This window comes from Lithobates pipiens, unplaced genomic scaffold (genome assembly GCF_037356315.1).
Source record: "Lithobates pipiens isolate NorthernLeopardFrog02 unplaced genomic scaffold, aLitPip1_a1.2 Scaffold_16, whole genome shotgun sequence".
NCBI lineage: Eukaryota > Metazoa > Chordata > Amphibia > Anura > Ranidae > Lithobates > Lithobates pipiens.
The window spans coordinates 319,574,099-319,592,081 of NW_027507748.1; the positions used below are offsets into that span (position 1 = coordinate 319,574,099).

The window sequence follows — 17,983 nt, forward strand, 5'->3', positions numbered from 1 at the left end:
GGATGGGGGAGGGTGATGTCATCTGCCCAAAGACAGGGGATCAGGTAAATAAGTGGTTTTAAAGCAGAGCTTCACCCCTAAACACTGCGCGTACCTGGCACATGTCCCCAAAAAATGTTTTTGTTTTTTCTCTCTGCTGCAGGGCAGTTCTTCCTCCCTCCTTTCTTGCCTATATGAGAATGATGTGCTGCGGGTCTCTTCTGGGCCCTTGGACCTGTACGGGACCTTTTGGCAAATCAGCAAACGCATGGGTTTCCTTGCGCAAGCATGCAAGATGGTGAGGTGAAGGAAGCCTGAGACCACTCTTCCTGTGCATTCAATAGTACAACTGTACGTGCATTGGACTATCAAAAATTGCCTGTGGAGGTGGCTTGACCACAATTAAGGGGAACGAAGTTCTCCTTTTTAAGTAAGGCTGCATTCACACCTGTGTTTCCAAAACGCACCATAGTGCGTGTTTGCCACGCGTTTTTATTTATTTTTATTTTTTTTGTAAATTTACAGCAATCATGGGTTGCTCATGTGCTGCCACTAATAAACAAGTGCGGGTAACAGATGTGTGTTTTACTGGGTGACAAACCGTGCCACAATGTGCCCTGAAAAGTTTCTGGAGCTACTTTAGGCCATTAATCAAGTGAATTGGTTGCTGTACGCACGACACATTGTTTGGAAAACGTGGAAAAAAAAAAAAAGCGAGTGGGTGTGAATGGGGCCTAAGTCCCCTAGACGGAAATGAGTAGTTAACACATGCAATACTTTGCAGTCCCACTGCAAGTGTCCCCTCCCCCTGGAGTTGGGCTTTATAGCTGTGCCATTTTAATGTCTGCAAGAATTTTGCTTGCTTGCTCCAGAAAAGCTCTTAATTTCTGTTTTTAAAAATCCATTTTTTTTTCATTCTGAGCTCCCAAACTTGTCCCTCATGACTTCATACTGGAGTCTTTCTGCTTTGGGTGACCTAGTGCAGCTTTTTTTTCTTAATGGATAAATGGCTCCTGGTTGCATTTCCTCCACTGTGTGGTAAACTGAGAGCAGTGATGTGCTTACTGTGAGTGGGTATGACTGCACAGCACATCCTATACAGCCAGAAAATTAGACCTTTTAAAGGAGAAGTACAGCCAAAGCTCCTAGAGCTGTAATTCTCCTATGGATCACAGGAGTGCAGTTCGTTCTGCACTCCCATGACTGTTTTTAGCAGACAGGGAGCTGAAGCCAGCTGTCTGCTGACTTCACAGAGCCATTTCAGGCTTGGGCTAGATTGTGACAATGAAGGGGGGGGGGGGCGGTTAGAGCAAAGAGCAGTGACTGACAGCCACCATCTCTGCTCAGGGAGCTGTTTGAATGGAGTTATTTGGCGGTGTTTGATCGCTCATTTCTCAGGGTTAGTGCTGGCGAGGGACAGATGCTGCATCCACCTAGGTAAGTGTAACTGTAAAAACCCCCAACTTCACTTTTAACCTGGGTGCATACAACAGTAACCACTTTATCTCAATCTCCTATCCGGTATTTTCATAGCCACTCCTCACTATCGGGAACTATTGGCAAGTACTGAGCAAGTAGCAGCAGAGGGGCAGGACAGGGTTTTTTCTTATTATTACTGTATTTATTGGCGTATAACACTCACCTCTTCACAATAAAAATCGGGTGCAAATAGCAGGTGCGTGTTATACGCCAGTACTTCAATTTTAGCTGCCTCGGAGGGGACAGGGAGAGGGGCGGGACGAGCGCCGTCAGATTACATGCAGTGTTAATTTCCTGTTTACTTGGCGGCCTCTGTAATAGGAAGTTTCATATCCTGGGCTGCCATTGGACCACTGTTCTGTCTATCATAGGAGATTCTCACTGAATGTAATCTGTCAGCGCTCATCCCGCCCCCTCCCTGTCCCCTCTAGGCTGCAGATGGGCATCGATCAGGCTGCACTGATGGCAATGGTGAGGGTTCTGCATTGATGGCATTGGTGAGGCTGCAGATGGGCACTGACCCTTATTTTAAGTGTGTTTTTTTTTTTTTTTTTTTTTTTTTTTTTTCCCTGAAACTTCCCGCTTAAAATGAGTGTACGTGTTCTACGCCGATAAATACAGTAATTATTTTTTTGCAGATGTAGTGCTCCCATAACTGGTTAAAATGTGTTATTATGTATGATATTTTAAAAATATCCTTTCTTCCTGCAGGGCCTCGTTTAGGAAACTCTCCTGTCCCAAGCATTGTCCAGTGCTTGGCACGGAAAGATGGCACAGATGACTTTTACCAACTTAAGGTGAGCTTGTGGAAACTGCCCTCAAATACACAATACTGTGAGGCTGCTCATTCTACTCCTAAACCAACTCTGTCGCTAAGATCCCTGCAAATAGGAAGGTACATTTTCACCTCTCCTGCTGCTTGCCCCACTAAATAAAATGGGTAATACAGTAGGTGAACATTACCAGAAGTGTCAATAAACCCACATCATAAAAAAATAAAACTACCAGTACAATGCTGTTCATACCCACTCGGTCACTATAAGATGTGTTTTTCTGTATTCTGCAAAAATCCTGGTTGATCCTGCTGCTCTTTATCTCCACCTTCTGTTCTTGTCCCTGATTTAGCTGGGGATTTTGCAGCTGTGGTGGCAACGCTGCAGTTGCTCAGTTTTCAGTGAGATTCTACACTGAGCATTTCCTCCCTATCACATCTGAGTAGCCTGCCCATGTGACTATAGTCACATGCCTCCCTCCTCCTCCATGCCCTCTAACTAGCTAAACACAATGGGGCAGGGGATATTGCATGTAGATTGAGCCTTCACCTCACTCTAAGACACAGGCTAGAGGGGCGTGACAATGGCAGAAATCCATCCACACCATGTTATTTCAAATATATAAATGTATGACAATTTAAGACTGTTTGCTTTTCTTTAATTTTATTCTGTATTCCAAAGTCCTTTTTTATTTATTTTTTACATGTGACCAGCAGCAGAGATTAGCAGATCCTACTGCTTATGTTTCCCTGCAGACAGGCTGGGAAATATGTGGATCACGTGACAGCTGTATATCGATTTTTAGGAAGAAGATACTTGATTTTAATAAAAAAAAAAAAAAAAAATTGTAATCATTCATATACAGAAGTAAAAGGAACAGTGTGGGTTTAACGTCACTTGAACCTGTCACTATGGGGTCCAAAAAAAAGTTAAATCTGTCCTGTACAAAAGAGGATGTATGATTTATACATGCCTTTCTGTTGGCCAGTATCCTAAATCTCCACCACATTGAAGATCCGCTGCCGGTACAGGTATGTGACACCTCTTGGTATGCTGATTGCTGCTTTCCGCTGTTCCTCCTTTTGGCTCCTACATCGCCTCAAGTTTAAGGAGCCTGTGCAAGAAACTGCACCCACAATTCTTGAATAATTGCAGTACTTTGCTAGTGTTACTGTTAATGTCTCTAAACTTACTGCATAACATTTACCATTTGTGAAGTGATCAGATGACTGTTTAGTGTGTTTTTTTTTTTTATATTGTAACTTGCACTGCAGTTTAACTTATCCTATTTATAAGAGATCAGGGGGGTCTGATATGACATTTTGTGTGTGTGTGGGAGTGAAATAATAGTTTAGGCGCTACAGGAGGAGGCTACGTAATGCCTCTGATCTATAATTTAAACTCGTATCTTCATGTCTAAACTTGATTTAAATGTCTCAGGTTCTCTTACTGATATGACAAAACGAAAATATAAATAAACCCATTCAAGATTCCACATATGTAGTCAAATTTGACAGTGAAGTTGCAGCACTCAATTTAAAAAAATAAAAGTAAAATAACCCCCCATTTTTTTTTTTTTTTTTTTTTGTGACCCGTTCTAACAATATCATGACTAAATAAGACTGGGTACTGCAACGTCTTCTGCACACCCACACACAACCCAAAGGTCCACCCTTTGGTTAGTTGATGACGTGTAGAGATGAGACGTTAAAGAAATGTACAGGTACTAGATTTGTGTTGAATTTTGACCGCCCAGAGCAAGTGTAGTATTGGCTGCTGTGAGCACTCTTCTGTCTGCAACTTCTTGTATGTTCAACGCAAAGATTGGAGTTATGCACGTTATGCTATTATTCTTGTTTGAGCATACTAGCCTAGCCTTTCAACTCTGTTTTAATTTAATGTGTGATTTTATATTTTCCTGTCAGATCCTGAGCTTGGAGGAAAGACCCGACAAATCAGGGGAGACACAGGAAGAGAGACAAGGCAAAATGCTGCTGCATACTGAATATTCTTTATTATCTCTTCTTCACAATCAGGATGGAGTGGTCCATCACCATGGTCTTTTCCAGGTAAAGCAATACCAGTTAAGTGTTTGCCTTTAGGCAAAAATGGTGTGTGGGGTTTTTTTTTTTTTTTTTTTTTTGCCTCTGTTGCAGAAAAGAAAAATTTCTCTATATTCTAGAGCAGGTTCTACCTCAGACAGCAGTGTCTCCTCTATTAAGTCCTGGTATTTGTCATAGCATATTTTAACCAAACCACATTGTCCCTTTTTTGTATTGTGCAATCGGGTGCAGGAAACTGCATTTGTGACCGACATTTGAGATGTCGTTAAATATGCACCTAGAGCAGATTGCAAGGGCAGTACAATTGCAGTGTGGAAAACGCGCACGGACTCCAAGCGGCTCACTCTCCCTACGTTAACCAGCTCCTGCTAACTAGTGATATACCAGGAAGGTTGATTTATTTGCCAGGCATGTGACTGGTGTTTGTAATCTATGTTCACTTCAAAATGATTTTGCCTCTTGGTTCCTGAAGAGCAACTAGCCACTCCAGTGTCCTAGACATGAGTTCTGAATTTGGTTAGCTTGACCTTTTTCCATAATTTTATAACTTTTTGTGGGGTTATTTTTTCTGTTTGTCATGCCTTCTATTGTAGCTTTGGGTGCATAGCTTTTAGCATTGCTGTTCCATTGATACCTCAAGTCAAATGTTCACAGCCAAGAAATCGTATAAAAATATTGCTGTTTGAAAGACAATTTTTAAAAATGCATTTCCCTATGTTCTACAGCATTCACTGTGTGCGTACTTTTATGCACTTAAAGCTGTTTACATTGAGAGGTTGCAGCTGCAGTTTGCATGTGTAAGATTAGGTACAAAGAAAATGCACTGATGTGACGTTAACATAACCTGCATTTACGGCACATTTTAAGAAGTTGTTTGTCTCCATGAAAAGTATAGTTTTTCACTTTGTTTTGCTTTACTTAAAGTTGAAACATTCTCACTGTCAAGTCTTGCTTTTTCATATTCCCAGGACCGGACATGTGAAATTGCAGAAGATCTGGATGCCAACAAGCTAGTGAGGAAGATGAGAAAACGGATATGTCTGGTGCTGGATTGTCTTTGTGCCCATGATTTCAGTGATAAGACTGCAGACTTAATCAATTTACAGCATTATGTCATCAAAGAGAAGAGACTGGGGGAACGGGAAACAGTAGTTATCTTCTATGATGTTGTCCGAGTGGTAGAAGCCCTTCATAAGGTATTTTTATAATAGTTGGCATATAAAAGCCTTTTGCTAACATTCATATTAACGTCTTTTTTTACAGCTGTAAAGTGGCAGAGGTGTTTGGTCCCAGTCAGAGCAGATTAGGATGCACCCCAATTGAAATACTGGGAGGTCTGCATTCATGCCCTTACATTATCACGTTCATGTAACTCGCCCTCGGATTTCAGTCAGTGTAACCGACCTGAACATAGTATTGTGTATATAGTATGTAATTACTGTGCTGTCCTAAAACAATAAGTGACACCAAATAAGTGATTAAATGCAAAAACGGTGAATGTGAACCACTGGCTTCTCTGTGAGACACGCACATCAATAGACAATTTCTAAATATCAGATGGCATTATAAATAGTGACAAATATGGTAATAAAACCTTATTTCAATCAATGAGGTGTAAAACTAATCACATAATGTATAATTGTCCATTCAGATTGCACAGTGTAGAACTACTATCAAATATCACAAATAGCCGTTTACCGGCTCTGTTGTGTCACATGATCAGCTGTCATTGGCTGACAACTGATCACGTGGTAAGGGGTCGGGATCGACCCCTTGCTCCGATCCGTGATCAGGCGAGTCTCAGACTCGCTGATCACAGAGCGGGGCGCACAGGCCGCTCGTGCACGGGACGACGTCAATAGACGTCGTCCCGGCAAAGCAGGTTCGCGCTGTAGCCGTCATTTGGCTATAGCGCCGATCCCTAGTAGTTAATATATCCAATCAACAGAAAACCACACCTCGTTTTGGGCTTTGGCATCGATCCAAATCATCCATTTTGAAAGTACAATTTTGAAAAAGCAAAACTAAAACCAAAAAATATTAAAGTTGTTGTGTGCCACCCACCCAAGTATATATTACTTGGTTAGGCTAAAAATACTAAATTGGCCAATCCTGATGAATCAGCACACCGCCTGTGCCCCAGGACAACATCATGTGTGACGAAACGTGTATGGTGGAGAGCCGTGCTTTTATTTTATTTTTTTGGGAAACGTCTGCTTTAACCTTCCTGTAAGAGCCATAAACCCCTGTGAAGACGCTGTGATCTCTGCTGTGTGCAAAGGCCTGGGCTGGGTATCAAGCCACAGGCGTGTATAACCTATAATTAAGAGATCCACAGAAGCCGGCAAGTGGCAGGTTTGTCTGGAGGTGGAAGGCAGACTTTTTATCACCATTCCTGGTTGTTTTGTGTTATATTTGCACAATGGAGAACTATCATTCTGAATGGCCTGTTATACATTATGTGATTCGTTTTCCATCTCATTGTTTGAAATAAAGTTTTAGTACCATATTTGTCACTATTTACAGTGCGACTTCATATTTAGAAATGAACATAGTAGTATTAACTTAACCACTTCCCATCCAGGGCAATTCTGACATTTCTCTCCTACATGTAAAATTCATAATATTTTTTGCTAGAAAATGACAGGGAATACTATGGCGGTCATTGCAGCTTTTTATCTCGCACGGTATTTGCGCAGCAATTTTTCGAACACTTCTTCTTTTTCATGCTAACCACTTCCCACCCGGCCAATGTACATATACGGCCGGGTGGGAGCTGCCTCCTTCTGACTGGATGTTCAGGAACGTCCTTCAGAAGGAGGGGTATCGCGTGTGCCCACTCAGCGGCGCGATCCCGATGCGCTCGTGTCACCCGGACACGGCACATCTCGGATCAGCAGGAGGGCTCTGTGATTGGCCCTCCTGATCACATGATGGCCGTGGCCAATCACAGCCGTCATGTGATGTAAACAAACAGCCGGTTGCTAGGCGATCGGCTCTCCTCCTCACACGGAAGTCGTCGCTGAGGAGAGCAGATCGCTGCAGCCGGCTGGGGATCAGCGAGTATGAGCTGTTTTTACAGCTTTTTACTCACTGATCACTAGTCTAGTATAAACCTACAGTGTAAACACACATGTCACCACACATGTCCCCAAATAAAAAAACACATGTCCCCCACATATGTCCCACTAAAATCACATGTTCCAATGATCACCTGCACATATATGTACGTGATCACCTGCACACATATGTACGTGATCATTTGCGTACATATATCAGTGGTCACGCAAACCAATTATTATACACTTAATGGAATTTTTTTTACCAAAAACATAGCAGAATACATTTTGGCTTAAATTTTTGACAAAATTTGATTTTATTGGTTTTCTTTTAAAATGGAAAAAAGAAAATATTGTTTTGTTTTCCAAACTTCCTCTTTTTGCGCTTATACCACAAAAAAATAAAAAACAGCCGTGAATAAATACCACCAAAATAAAGCTTTTTTTTGTGCGAACAGAGTGATAAAAATTTCATTTGGGTACAGCGTAACATGACCGTGCAATTGTCATTGAAAATGCAAGAGCGGTGAAAGCTGAAAATTTGGCTGGGAAGGAAGGGGGCGACAGTGCCCTGTATTGTAGTGGTTAAAGAAAAAACAAAAAAAAAAAAAAAACATTAAAATTAGCCCATTTTTTTTTTCCATAATGTGAAAGATGAAGTTACGCCGAGTAAATGGCTACCCAACATGTCACGCTTCAAAATTGCACACGCTCGTGGAATGCCGTCAAACTTCGGTGTGGAAAAAAAAAAATATCCCCATAGGTGACGCTTAAATTTTTTTTTTTTTACGGGGTTACATGTTTTGAGTTTCAGATAATGTCTAGGTCTAGAATTATTGCTATCGCTCCAACGTTGTGGCGATACCTCACGTGTGGTTTGTACACAGTTTTCATATGTGGGTGGGACTAATATATATATATATATATATATATATATATATATATATATATATATATATATATATATATATATATATATATATTAATATATATATATATATATATATATTAATATATATATATATATATATATAAATAAATTTATTTTGACACTTATGGCATGATCGGTCCTCTTTGCAGTGAAATATGGGGTCAGTAAGACCTCACATCTCACCTCTAGGCTGGGAAGCCTAAAATAAAAAAAAAAAAATTAACTATTGCGGCTTCCCGCCAAGGCCATTTGTTTGAATGCAGAGGCCGGGCGCAATGTTATTACGCCAGGCCTCCAAACAATCAGAGAACTCCGGTGACCATCTGGTCTGATGGAAATCTCTCTCTGGTCACCATCCGGGGCGGGCGGGGCCTGTCTCCGACCCCACTGATGGAAGCGGTGAGTTGGTAGAAGCACCGGAGGGGGGTGGAGGGGCTGCCCATAAGAACGATCAAGAGGTGGAACAGCCACTATGATTTTTATAGTGTAGGAAATCGCAGGCACTAAAAGATATCTGATGTCTGTAGCTTCAGGCATCATTCAGATATCCCCGCTCAAAGTCAAGTATGTCCTTTGAAGTACCTTGGATGGGAACTGGTTAAGTTACCTTTCCAAAGCCAAGATGTAACCTCATACGTTAAAATGTAGTAATTATTTCAAAGATTTGTACAGGATTGTATAGCAATGATTTTTTGATGGTCAGCATTGTTGCACCACTGTAATAGAATCTTCCCTTCTATTTATTTTTTAGAAAAATATTGTTCATAGAGACTTGAAACTGGGTAATATGGTGCTGAACAAGAGGTAAGCGATCAACCAGCCAAGTTAAGAAATGTCTTCCATAGTAAAAATTGTAATGTGCGTAATTTTGAACAAAAAATGGCTTCATTTCTGTTATTTCACATTCCACATACCGTATATACTCGAGTATAAGCCGAGATTTTTCAGCCCCTTTTTTTAGGCTGAAAGTGCCCCCCTCGGCTTATACTCGAGTCACCGCCGTCTGTCTACCCGATCAGCGTGTCGTGCAGACAGACGGCGGCCATTCCACTATTCAAAAGCCGCGCCTCCCTGTCTGTGATAGGCGGAACACTCAATTTCCCAGCAGTCAGTGGTCCGCCTATCACGGACATCCGCTCATCCTCATACTACGGACGAGGATGAGAGGATGTCCGTGATAGGCGGAACACTGACTGCTGGGAAATTGAGTGTTCCGCCTATCACAGACGGAGGCGTGGCTTTTGAACAGTGGAATGGCCGCCGTCTGTCACAGACGAGGAGAAGAGGTGCGGCGATCCTGGCATGGCCGCCGTATGTTTTTACATGCAGATCGCTGCAGAAGGACACAGGTAGGCTGGACACGCAGGTAGGCTGGACACGCAGGTAGGCTGGACACGCAGGTAGGCTGGACACGCAGGTAGGCTGGACACGCAGGTAGGCTGGACACGCAGGTAGGCTGGACACGCAGGTAGGCTGGACACGCAGGTAGGCTGGACACGCAGGTAGGCTGGACACGCAGGTAGGCTGGACACGCAGGTAGGCTGGACACGCAGGTAGGCTGGACACGCAGGTAGGCTGGACACGCAGGTAGGCTGGACACGCAGGTAGGCTGGACACGCAGGTAGGCTGGACACACAGGTAGGCTGGACACGCATGTCTCACCCTCGGCTTATACACGAGTCAATAAGTTTTTCCCATTTTTTTTTTTTTCTTTTTTGTGGTAAATTAGGGGCCTAGGCTTATATTCGGATCGACCTATACTCGAGTGTATATACGGTAATACAGTGAGGAAAAGAAGAATTTGATCCCCTGCTGATTTTGTACGTTTACCCACTGACAAAGAAATGATCAGTCTATAATTTTAATGGTAGGCTTATTTTAACAGTGAGAGACAGAATACTAACAAAAATCCAGGAAAAAAAGGCATTTAAAAAAAGTTAAAAATCGATTTGCATTTTAATGAGTGAAATAAGTATTTGACACCTTTGCAGAACATGCTTGTTGGCAGTCAGAGGTCAGATGGAAAAACGGAAAGACGAAAAATGAGTTGACTGCCAGGTTTGCACACATCTCAGGAGGGATTTTGTCCCACTCCTCTTAGCAGATCCTCTCCAAGTCATTAAGGTTTCCCTCCACATATTTTCTATGGGATTAAGGTCTGCAGACTGGCTAGGCCACTCTAGGACCTTTAATGTGCTTCTTCTTGATCCACTCCTTTGTTGCCCTGGCCGTGTGTTTTGGGTCATGCTGAAAGACCCATCCATTTTCAATGCCCTGGCTGAGGAAAGGTGGTTCTCACCAAAGATTTGATGGTACATTGCCCCATCCATCGTCCCTTTGATGCAGTGAAGTTGTCCTATCCCCTTAGCGGAAAAACACCCCCAAAGCATAATGTTTCCGTGTTCATGGGGTCATAGGCATCATTCCTCCTCATCCTCATCCTCATCCTCCTCCTCCAACACTTTCACCCAGTTTTCCTCCTCTGAATCATTCAGACGGGCCTGTACATGTGCTTTCTTGAGCAGGGGGACGTTGTGGGCATTCTATGATTTCAGTCCTTCACGGCGTAATGTGTTAACAATTGTTTTCTTAGTGATTATGGTCCCAGCTGCCTTGAGATCATTGATAAGATTCTACCATGTATGTCTGGCCAGATTCCTCAGTTCTCGTGACCATTGAAACTCCACGAGGCGAGATCTTGCATGGAGCCCCAGACTGAGGGAGATTGACGGTTATTTTGTGTTTCTTCCATTTGCGAATATTCATACCAACTGTTGTCACCCTCTCACCAAGCTGCTTGGCGATTGGTCTTTTAGACCTTTCCAGCCTTGTGTAGGTCTACAATCTTGTCCCTGATATCCTTGAACAGCTCTTTGGTGTTGGCCATGGTGGAGAGATTGGAATCTGATTGCTTCTGTGGCCAGTTGTCCTTTATAGCAGTAACATGTTAAGATTAGGATCACTCCTTTTTAAGAGTGCTCCAAATCTCAACTTGTTAGTTGTATAGAAAACACCTGGGAGCCAGAAATCTTGCTGACGGGATCAAATACTGTATTTGCTGGTGTATAAGACTACCTTTTTACACTTAAAAAAAAATGCCCAAAAATCGGGGGTCGTCTTATACGCCGGGTATACAGGTATACAATGCTGCCCGATGGATGTCAGCCCCCAAATGTCTGCTAATACTATATGAGGCTTCAGCTACAAACTGTATACGCCGTTGAGCCAATCCCGGCGAGCGATGTATTCTATTAATGAATACAGAGCCTGCTTGGATTGGAGTAACAACCTCTGCCAATCCGAGCAGGCTACATAGAGTAGTCTGCTCGGATTGGCTTTGAGAGAGAGAGAGAGAGGCAAGGGCTGATGATGCTACAGCCTCTGCCAATCCAAGCAGGCGTTGTATTCATTAAAATAATACACTGCTCACCATACTTCCCTGGGTAAATCCATTCACTGATCTCCTACTACTATACATCCTGCTATTTGCCTTTGAGGTCCCAGGCACCCAAGAGGGACAGGTAAATCTGGGACATATGACAGGGGGGTTATTGAATGCATTTTGGTGGACTATTCCTATAGACTGTAACCCAAAAGTGGTATAGGTTTGGTTAGTGAAAAATTCTACTTTCCAGAGTTGTGGCATTCAATAGATCTCTGTTTGTGTTATTATTGTTTGATTTACTTTGACATATCACAGCATAGCGGATGAGTAGTTGGCATTCTTGCTTTGTTTTTTTTTAATCGTTCTAATGTTTTTTTAAAATGGTGTTGCCTCAGAAGGGGGGTAGTCTTATACCGTGAGTATTGCCCAAAACCTATGTTTTCACTTGAAAAATAGGGGGTCGTCTTGTACGCCGGCAAATACGGTACTTATTTTCACTCATAATGCAAATAATTTAACTTTTTTGAAATGCATTTTTCTGCACATTTTTCTTCCGACTGTTAAGATTGCTCTCAGATCCATTACCTGCCCCCACCCCTAATTTATGATGCCTGTACAGGAGCAAGATGGGGACAGTAATCGGACACTATATTGGGGGTGTGGCCTAGTGGCGGTCCATGCTGAGAATGGCATTCACCATTATACAGCAGGTATCGACTTAATGTGCGGCTCCCGGAACTCCTAGTCACACTCTACGATTGCCTGGAGCATAGACAGCGGCGGGCACAGGACTTCATTCCCATACAGCGCAAGTGGCTGGCACACATATCCTTGGTTTGCAATTAGACCCTGCACATTGGGATTTGAGCGCGACCTTGTGTTGACTCCCATGCACAGAGCGAGCACAGCTCTCTCCTCCTTCCGGCAGCTAGCTCAACTATTGCCGGCAAAACTGAATGCTGTGGTGCCACTTGACATGTCCTTAGCTACTTTCTGTTTTTTACGGCAGTAGCTAGGAGCGCTACAGAAAGGAGAGGGCTAACAAAGGGTAGCACTCGGACTGTGCTGTTGCCACAGTACCCTGGTTGAAAAAACCCTGTACTAGAGAGTACATTGCAACCGACTTTAAATTTTGTTTTTGCAGTGAATGCATGTGTGTAGAAGGCTGGCCCTTTTTCATATAGAGCTGTTGCACGTCTTTTGGACAAACCAGATGGCCAGATGAGTAACTTATGCCCTCAAAAAAAATGAAAGCTGGCAGTTTATGGTGGACCATTATAAATCATACAGTGAAGCAACTTGCTTCCTAAAATGGCTTTTAAATTTTACTAAGCTGTTCCAGATTTCTGCAAAACATGACTATTGTAAGTATTGTGTTGCCTTTGCATCCACTTGTGTAAGTGATGCAGCTTCTTCTTACAGTAACATCATCATATGCACATTTTTGCTTTTGTGATGTAATGGAATGCATGGATCCGAATTTGTGTGTGTGGGTTTTTTTTTTCTCCTGCATAACCAACCTCCTTTTTAGATGTATGATTGTTTTCCAGTTGTGTTTAAATGGAAAAGTAAAATCAGAGCTGTTTATTGCACTGGTGTTCCCCATAGAGTAGTGTGGGCATATGTATGTAACTATTGGCTTAATCAGGATGATTCATCTCCAAGAGTACAGCCTGTTCAGTCTGAATAATAGTGCTTCCAATGTATGTCTATAACGCAACCATGTATATCTCCCACGCATGTGTGCACAAAATGGTTTACTAAAAGTATATTTAACAAAATGAAAAGCCAAGAGTTAAGCATCAGAACTGTCAAAACAAAGTACCCGCTGCTTCGCACTGTTAATGCAACTTTATTTATAAAGACGTTCTATATCACAAAGGCTAAATCTGTGTCTGTAATGCATGTTCAAATCTTAATACCATAAAAACTAACCTGTGATTGGATTTGTAATGAGTTTGACAATTCTAGAGAAATGCTTAAATGCATTACAATTTAACCAAACCCATTAGATTTTAGTTGAATAAAATGTACTAGAGTTTTTTTGTCAACTACAATATGACTAAAACTAAAGTGTAGGGCTGCAACTAACGAACAACAATTATTTTCATAATTATTTTCATAATCTATTAGTCAACCGATTCATTGTTTTGATTAGAGGTCGACCGATATGGGTTTTTCTCTTGCCGATGCCGATATTTAGAAATCATGGCGGCCGATGGCCGATATATGATGCAGATTTTTTTTTTTTTTTTTTTTCCCCTTCATCTCATAAAATCTAACAGACACCTTTCCCACTGGGGTGTTTTTCAGGCGCTTTTGGGCTAAAAATGGCACCTGTAAAGTGCCTGCAAAACAGCTCCCCTGCAGTCTGTGTGACAGAGAGTGCTTTCACACTGAGGCGATGCGCTGGCAGGATGTTTAAAAAAAAAAAAAGTCCTGCAAGTAGCGCGTTTGGAGTGGTGTATGCGGCTCCTCCACCACTCCTGCCCATAGCTATTAATGGGCACCACTGCCAAAGCGCATGCAATGCGATTTGGCAGCGGTGCTTCACGGGCGCATTTAATCTCTTCCTCGGCCGCTAGCTGGGTTAAACATTTATTAAACAAAACAAACCTCCAATCAGTTTACTTGTATGTATGATTTGGATAAAAAAACAAAACAAAAAAAACTATATATTAAATAAAAACAGGTAGTCAAAACTTTTGGATGGGGAAAAAAAAGGGCTAACTTTACTGTTTTTTATTTTTTTGTGTTTTTTTTCCCCAAAAAATTGCATTTGAAAGACCTCTGCACAAATGCCATGTGACATAAAATATTGCAACAACCGCTATTTTATTCCCTAGGATCTCTGCTAAAAAAATATATATAATTTTTGGGGGGGGGGGTCTAAGTGATTTTCTGGCAGAAAATACAGGATTTTTACTTGTAAGCAGCAAGTGTCAGAAAAGATTATGAAAATAGTAATCCATTATTTTCATCGATTAGTTGTCGATTAATTCAGTAGTTTCGGCCCTACTAAAGTGACATTTTAGTAAAAAAAAAAAAAAAACACTAAAATGAAATTTGACGTCAAAATTCACACCCATGTGCATAAACGCATACTGTATGTTGGGTGCACCTGCATACACAAATGTTAATTTCTGCTACCAATAACATGACCACGCACACCAGAGTGGGGGCAATAATTCTAGGGCTTTATTCAGTTATAGTATTAACCCAAAAAATGAAATGTATATTGCAGCTTGCCAATCATTAGATGTGCAAGCTGCATTAGTTTTCTTTTAGTTTTTTCCCCTCTGTTTTCACCTGGTGGTCTGGCCAGTAACACACCTTCCTGTATTGGTGCCCTCACTCTAGATGAAGGAGCACCCAGGGGACACCTTTTTGGAGAGCAACATTGTCAGTCTGGGGGGAGGGGAGCGTTGGATGTACAAGCAAGTTTTAAATACAATAACAAATTGAAGCCAAACCTCAGCTAATACTTTTTGCGGTAACTTTTATACTTTTTACACAGAAGGGGGAATAAATAAATAATGCTCTGGTTGAACCACTTAACTTGTATTGTGACAAAAGGAGCATAATTTGTGCAAAAAAACACACTGTTCTGGCAACAAAAGGGTTAAAGGCTAACTTTCCATCTTGGAATTCCATTAAACAATGTGGAAGTAATCTCTTATGTTTGGCTTGAGATGGCTAATACTGTACAGGAAGGAGTAGGATGTAGTTTGCAACACAGTGAATTGTGTGAAAATTGCTTCTGTGAAAAGTTTTAAAGTGACACTAAAGCTTTGTGGTTATATTTTTATTTTTTTATTTTTTTAAATAACAAACGTCATACATGCCTCCACTGTGCAGCTCGTTTTGCACAGTGGCCCAGAACATCCTCTTCTGGGGTCCCCCGGTGGCTGTCACGGCTCCTCCCCACATTAGATAATCCCCTAGGAGAAGCGATCTCCCGGGGGGGTTTCCTTGCGGGTGCGCTCCTGTGTCATTCATTCGTCTTCCATAGAAGCTGAATTTATGACTCTGTCCTGGCGCCTGGGTCATTGGATTTGATTGACAGCAGTGGGAGCCAATGGCTGCACTGCTATCTATCTATCCATCCAATCAGGCTCTTAGGCTTTAGCTGGTGTGCTCGTCCCCGGGACGTGATAGAGGGGGTTCAGGTAAGTGAAATGGGGATTGGGGGGGTTGGGGGCCGCGAGCTGCAGCATTACATAAGGTTTTTCACCTCGCTGCATAGAATGCTTTGAGGTGAAAAATCTTGAAGGTTTACACCCCTTACCCTAGGTATTTATGACTGACTCCCCACCTACAAGATAAGCTGATGCCTGAGGTCTGCCTATTTACGTACCTCTCCATAGGTGTGTAAAAAAAAAAAAAAAAACACATCTGGCCAAGCCAGTCGTTTAATGTGTTGGCAAGCAGACATATTAACCACTTCAATACCGGGCCTATTCTGGCACTTCTCTCCTACATGTAAAAATCTTCTTTTGTTTTTGCTAGAAAATTACTCGGAACCCCCAAACATTATAGATGATTTTTAGCAGACGCCCTAGGGAATAAAATGGTGGTCGTTGCAACTTTTTATCTTGCATGGTATTAGCGCAATAATTTTTTTAATACCTTTTATTTTATTTATTATAATATGAAAGATGTTACGCTGAGTAAATGGATACCTAACATGTCACGCTTTAAAATTGCGCACACTCATGGAATGGCGCCAAACTTCGGTACTTAAAAATTTCCATAGGCGATGCTTTGAAAAAATGTTATGTTTCCAGTTTAGCGTTAGAGGAGCTCTAGGGATACCTCGCGTCTGGTTTGAACTGTGTTTACATATGTATGCGGGGCTTATGGGTGTGTTTGCTTCTGAGCATGAACTACTGGGGACAGGGGCGTTTAAAAAAAAAAAAATAGATTTCTCTTACGTTTGACTGACACGGCTCCTTTCTTAGACCATCGGGTTGTTGAGCCACGTTCAGGAGAGGACTAGGCAGAACATGTTAACGTGTTGCAACAAAACCAGAACTTTCTAGTTCCGCCCAAGGGGTGGTCCCTTAAGTAACAACCCCCCCAGCCTGCCTCCTGCAGCCTCAGTTTTTTTTCTGCCTAGTGAAGGAGAATGACCTAGGAACCCTGCGGGCCCATCGGTCCGTGGATTTTTTTCTGCAGAAGTTTGCCTTTTGCACAAGATTTCGATCCTGTGATCTGCTATCAATAGGCTGCTGGGTGAAAGGCTGGATACCCTTATCCTTGTAGTCTTCCCAGCCTGGCCAGTGAGCGTGTGCAGACCAGAGCTCCATGCTGGGTCGGCCACGACATGCCGGTGAGCGTAATGCTCCGGGGCGCACACATGACCGGGCTACTCATGTCTGCATCAGTGTGCTGGGCAACCAGCCACCCCGCACTGATCGGAGAGTGGGTCTGTGATGGAATGTTCCCCAGCTCGTCGGGACTGGTAAATACAGCTCTCCCTGCCTCAGTGGGGCTGAGCAGCTGGGCATTCCCTGGGAGGTCGATTTGGGGGTCCCTCACCTCCCACTCTTCTCTCCCTGTCCCTATATTCCCTCCCCCCCCTCCCTTTGGGGGATGCTGCATGGGCTGCTGAACGGGGTTTGTGCCATAGACCAGGCCTATCTGTGGTGGGGGCTGCGCTGGGTAGCTGTGCCCTGGATGTCTGTAGGTCTCTCCCCTGGGTGTCTGGAGGCTGTAGCGCTGTTTGCTGCCATTTTCTCTGCCTGTTTTTACTGTCCCTCAATGCATACAGTGCTCAGTGGCCATTTTTGGTGTGACCAGGGAGCAGCATGGTCTGAGTTTACTGTACCATTTTACTGTAGTCCGGCGGCCATTTTTCCCATGATTATGTCCTTTTATACTGGATGCTCGGCAGCCATTTTGTTGAAGCCTGAACAAGTTTTCCATGCTCAACGCTGTACAGTGGAGCTCAGCACAGCGTGGTTTTTCTCTCGCAGGCATCTGGGAGCTGACACAGGCACACCTAGCTGGACAGCGCAGAACTCGGTCAGGGTGGTGAGTCCTGCAGTGGGGGCCCCCTCAGCCTGCAGCAGTGAGGAGGGTGGGACCATCACTGTCCTAAGTCCCCAACAGGTGGCAGACAGGGTAGGGTCAACATGGCTTCAGAAACTGGTGTTTCTTCCCCCGAAATCCAGGCAATTACAACCGGTTCGCCTGCAGACAGTGCAGTGTCTCCGGACGTGGTCCTTAACACGTTTGTTGCCAAGATGGAGGTGGTGCGTGGGCGCAAAGGTGGTTAAAAACTTCCCCTGCGCCCCCCCCCCCCCCTCCAG

General features: G+C 43.0%; 1 protein-coding gene across 2 annotated transcripts in view; it reads left to right on the forward strand.

Annotated features, from left to right (window-relative positions):
* STK40 (serine/threonine kinase 40) overlaps nt 1-17,983 on the forward strand; it is a 100,354-nt gene that overhangs the window by 34,292 nt on the left and 48,079 nt on the right. For both annotated transcript variants that reach the window (XM_077481684.1, XM_077481685.1), the window contains 4 exons: nt 2,170-2,255; nt 4,157-4,300; nt 5,263-5,490; nt 9,036-9,088. In XM_077481684.1, the coding sequence (XP_077337810.1) occupies nt 2,170-2,255; nt 4,157-4,300; nt 5,263-5,490; nt 9,036-9,088 (511 nt within the window). The remainder of the gene's footprint in view (nt 1-2,169; nt 2,256-4,156; nt 4,301-5,262; nt 5,491-9,035; nt 9,089-17,983) is intronic.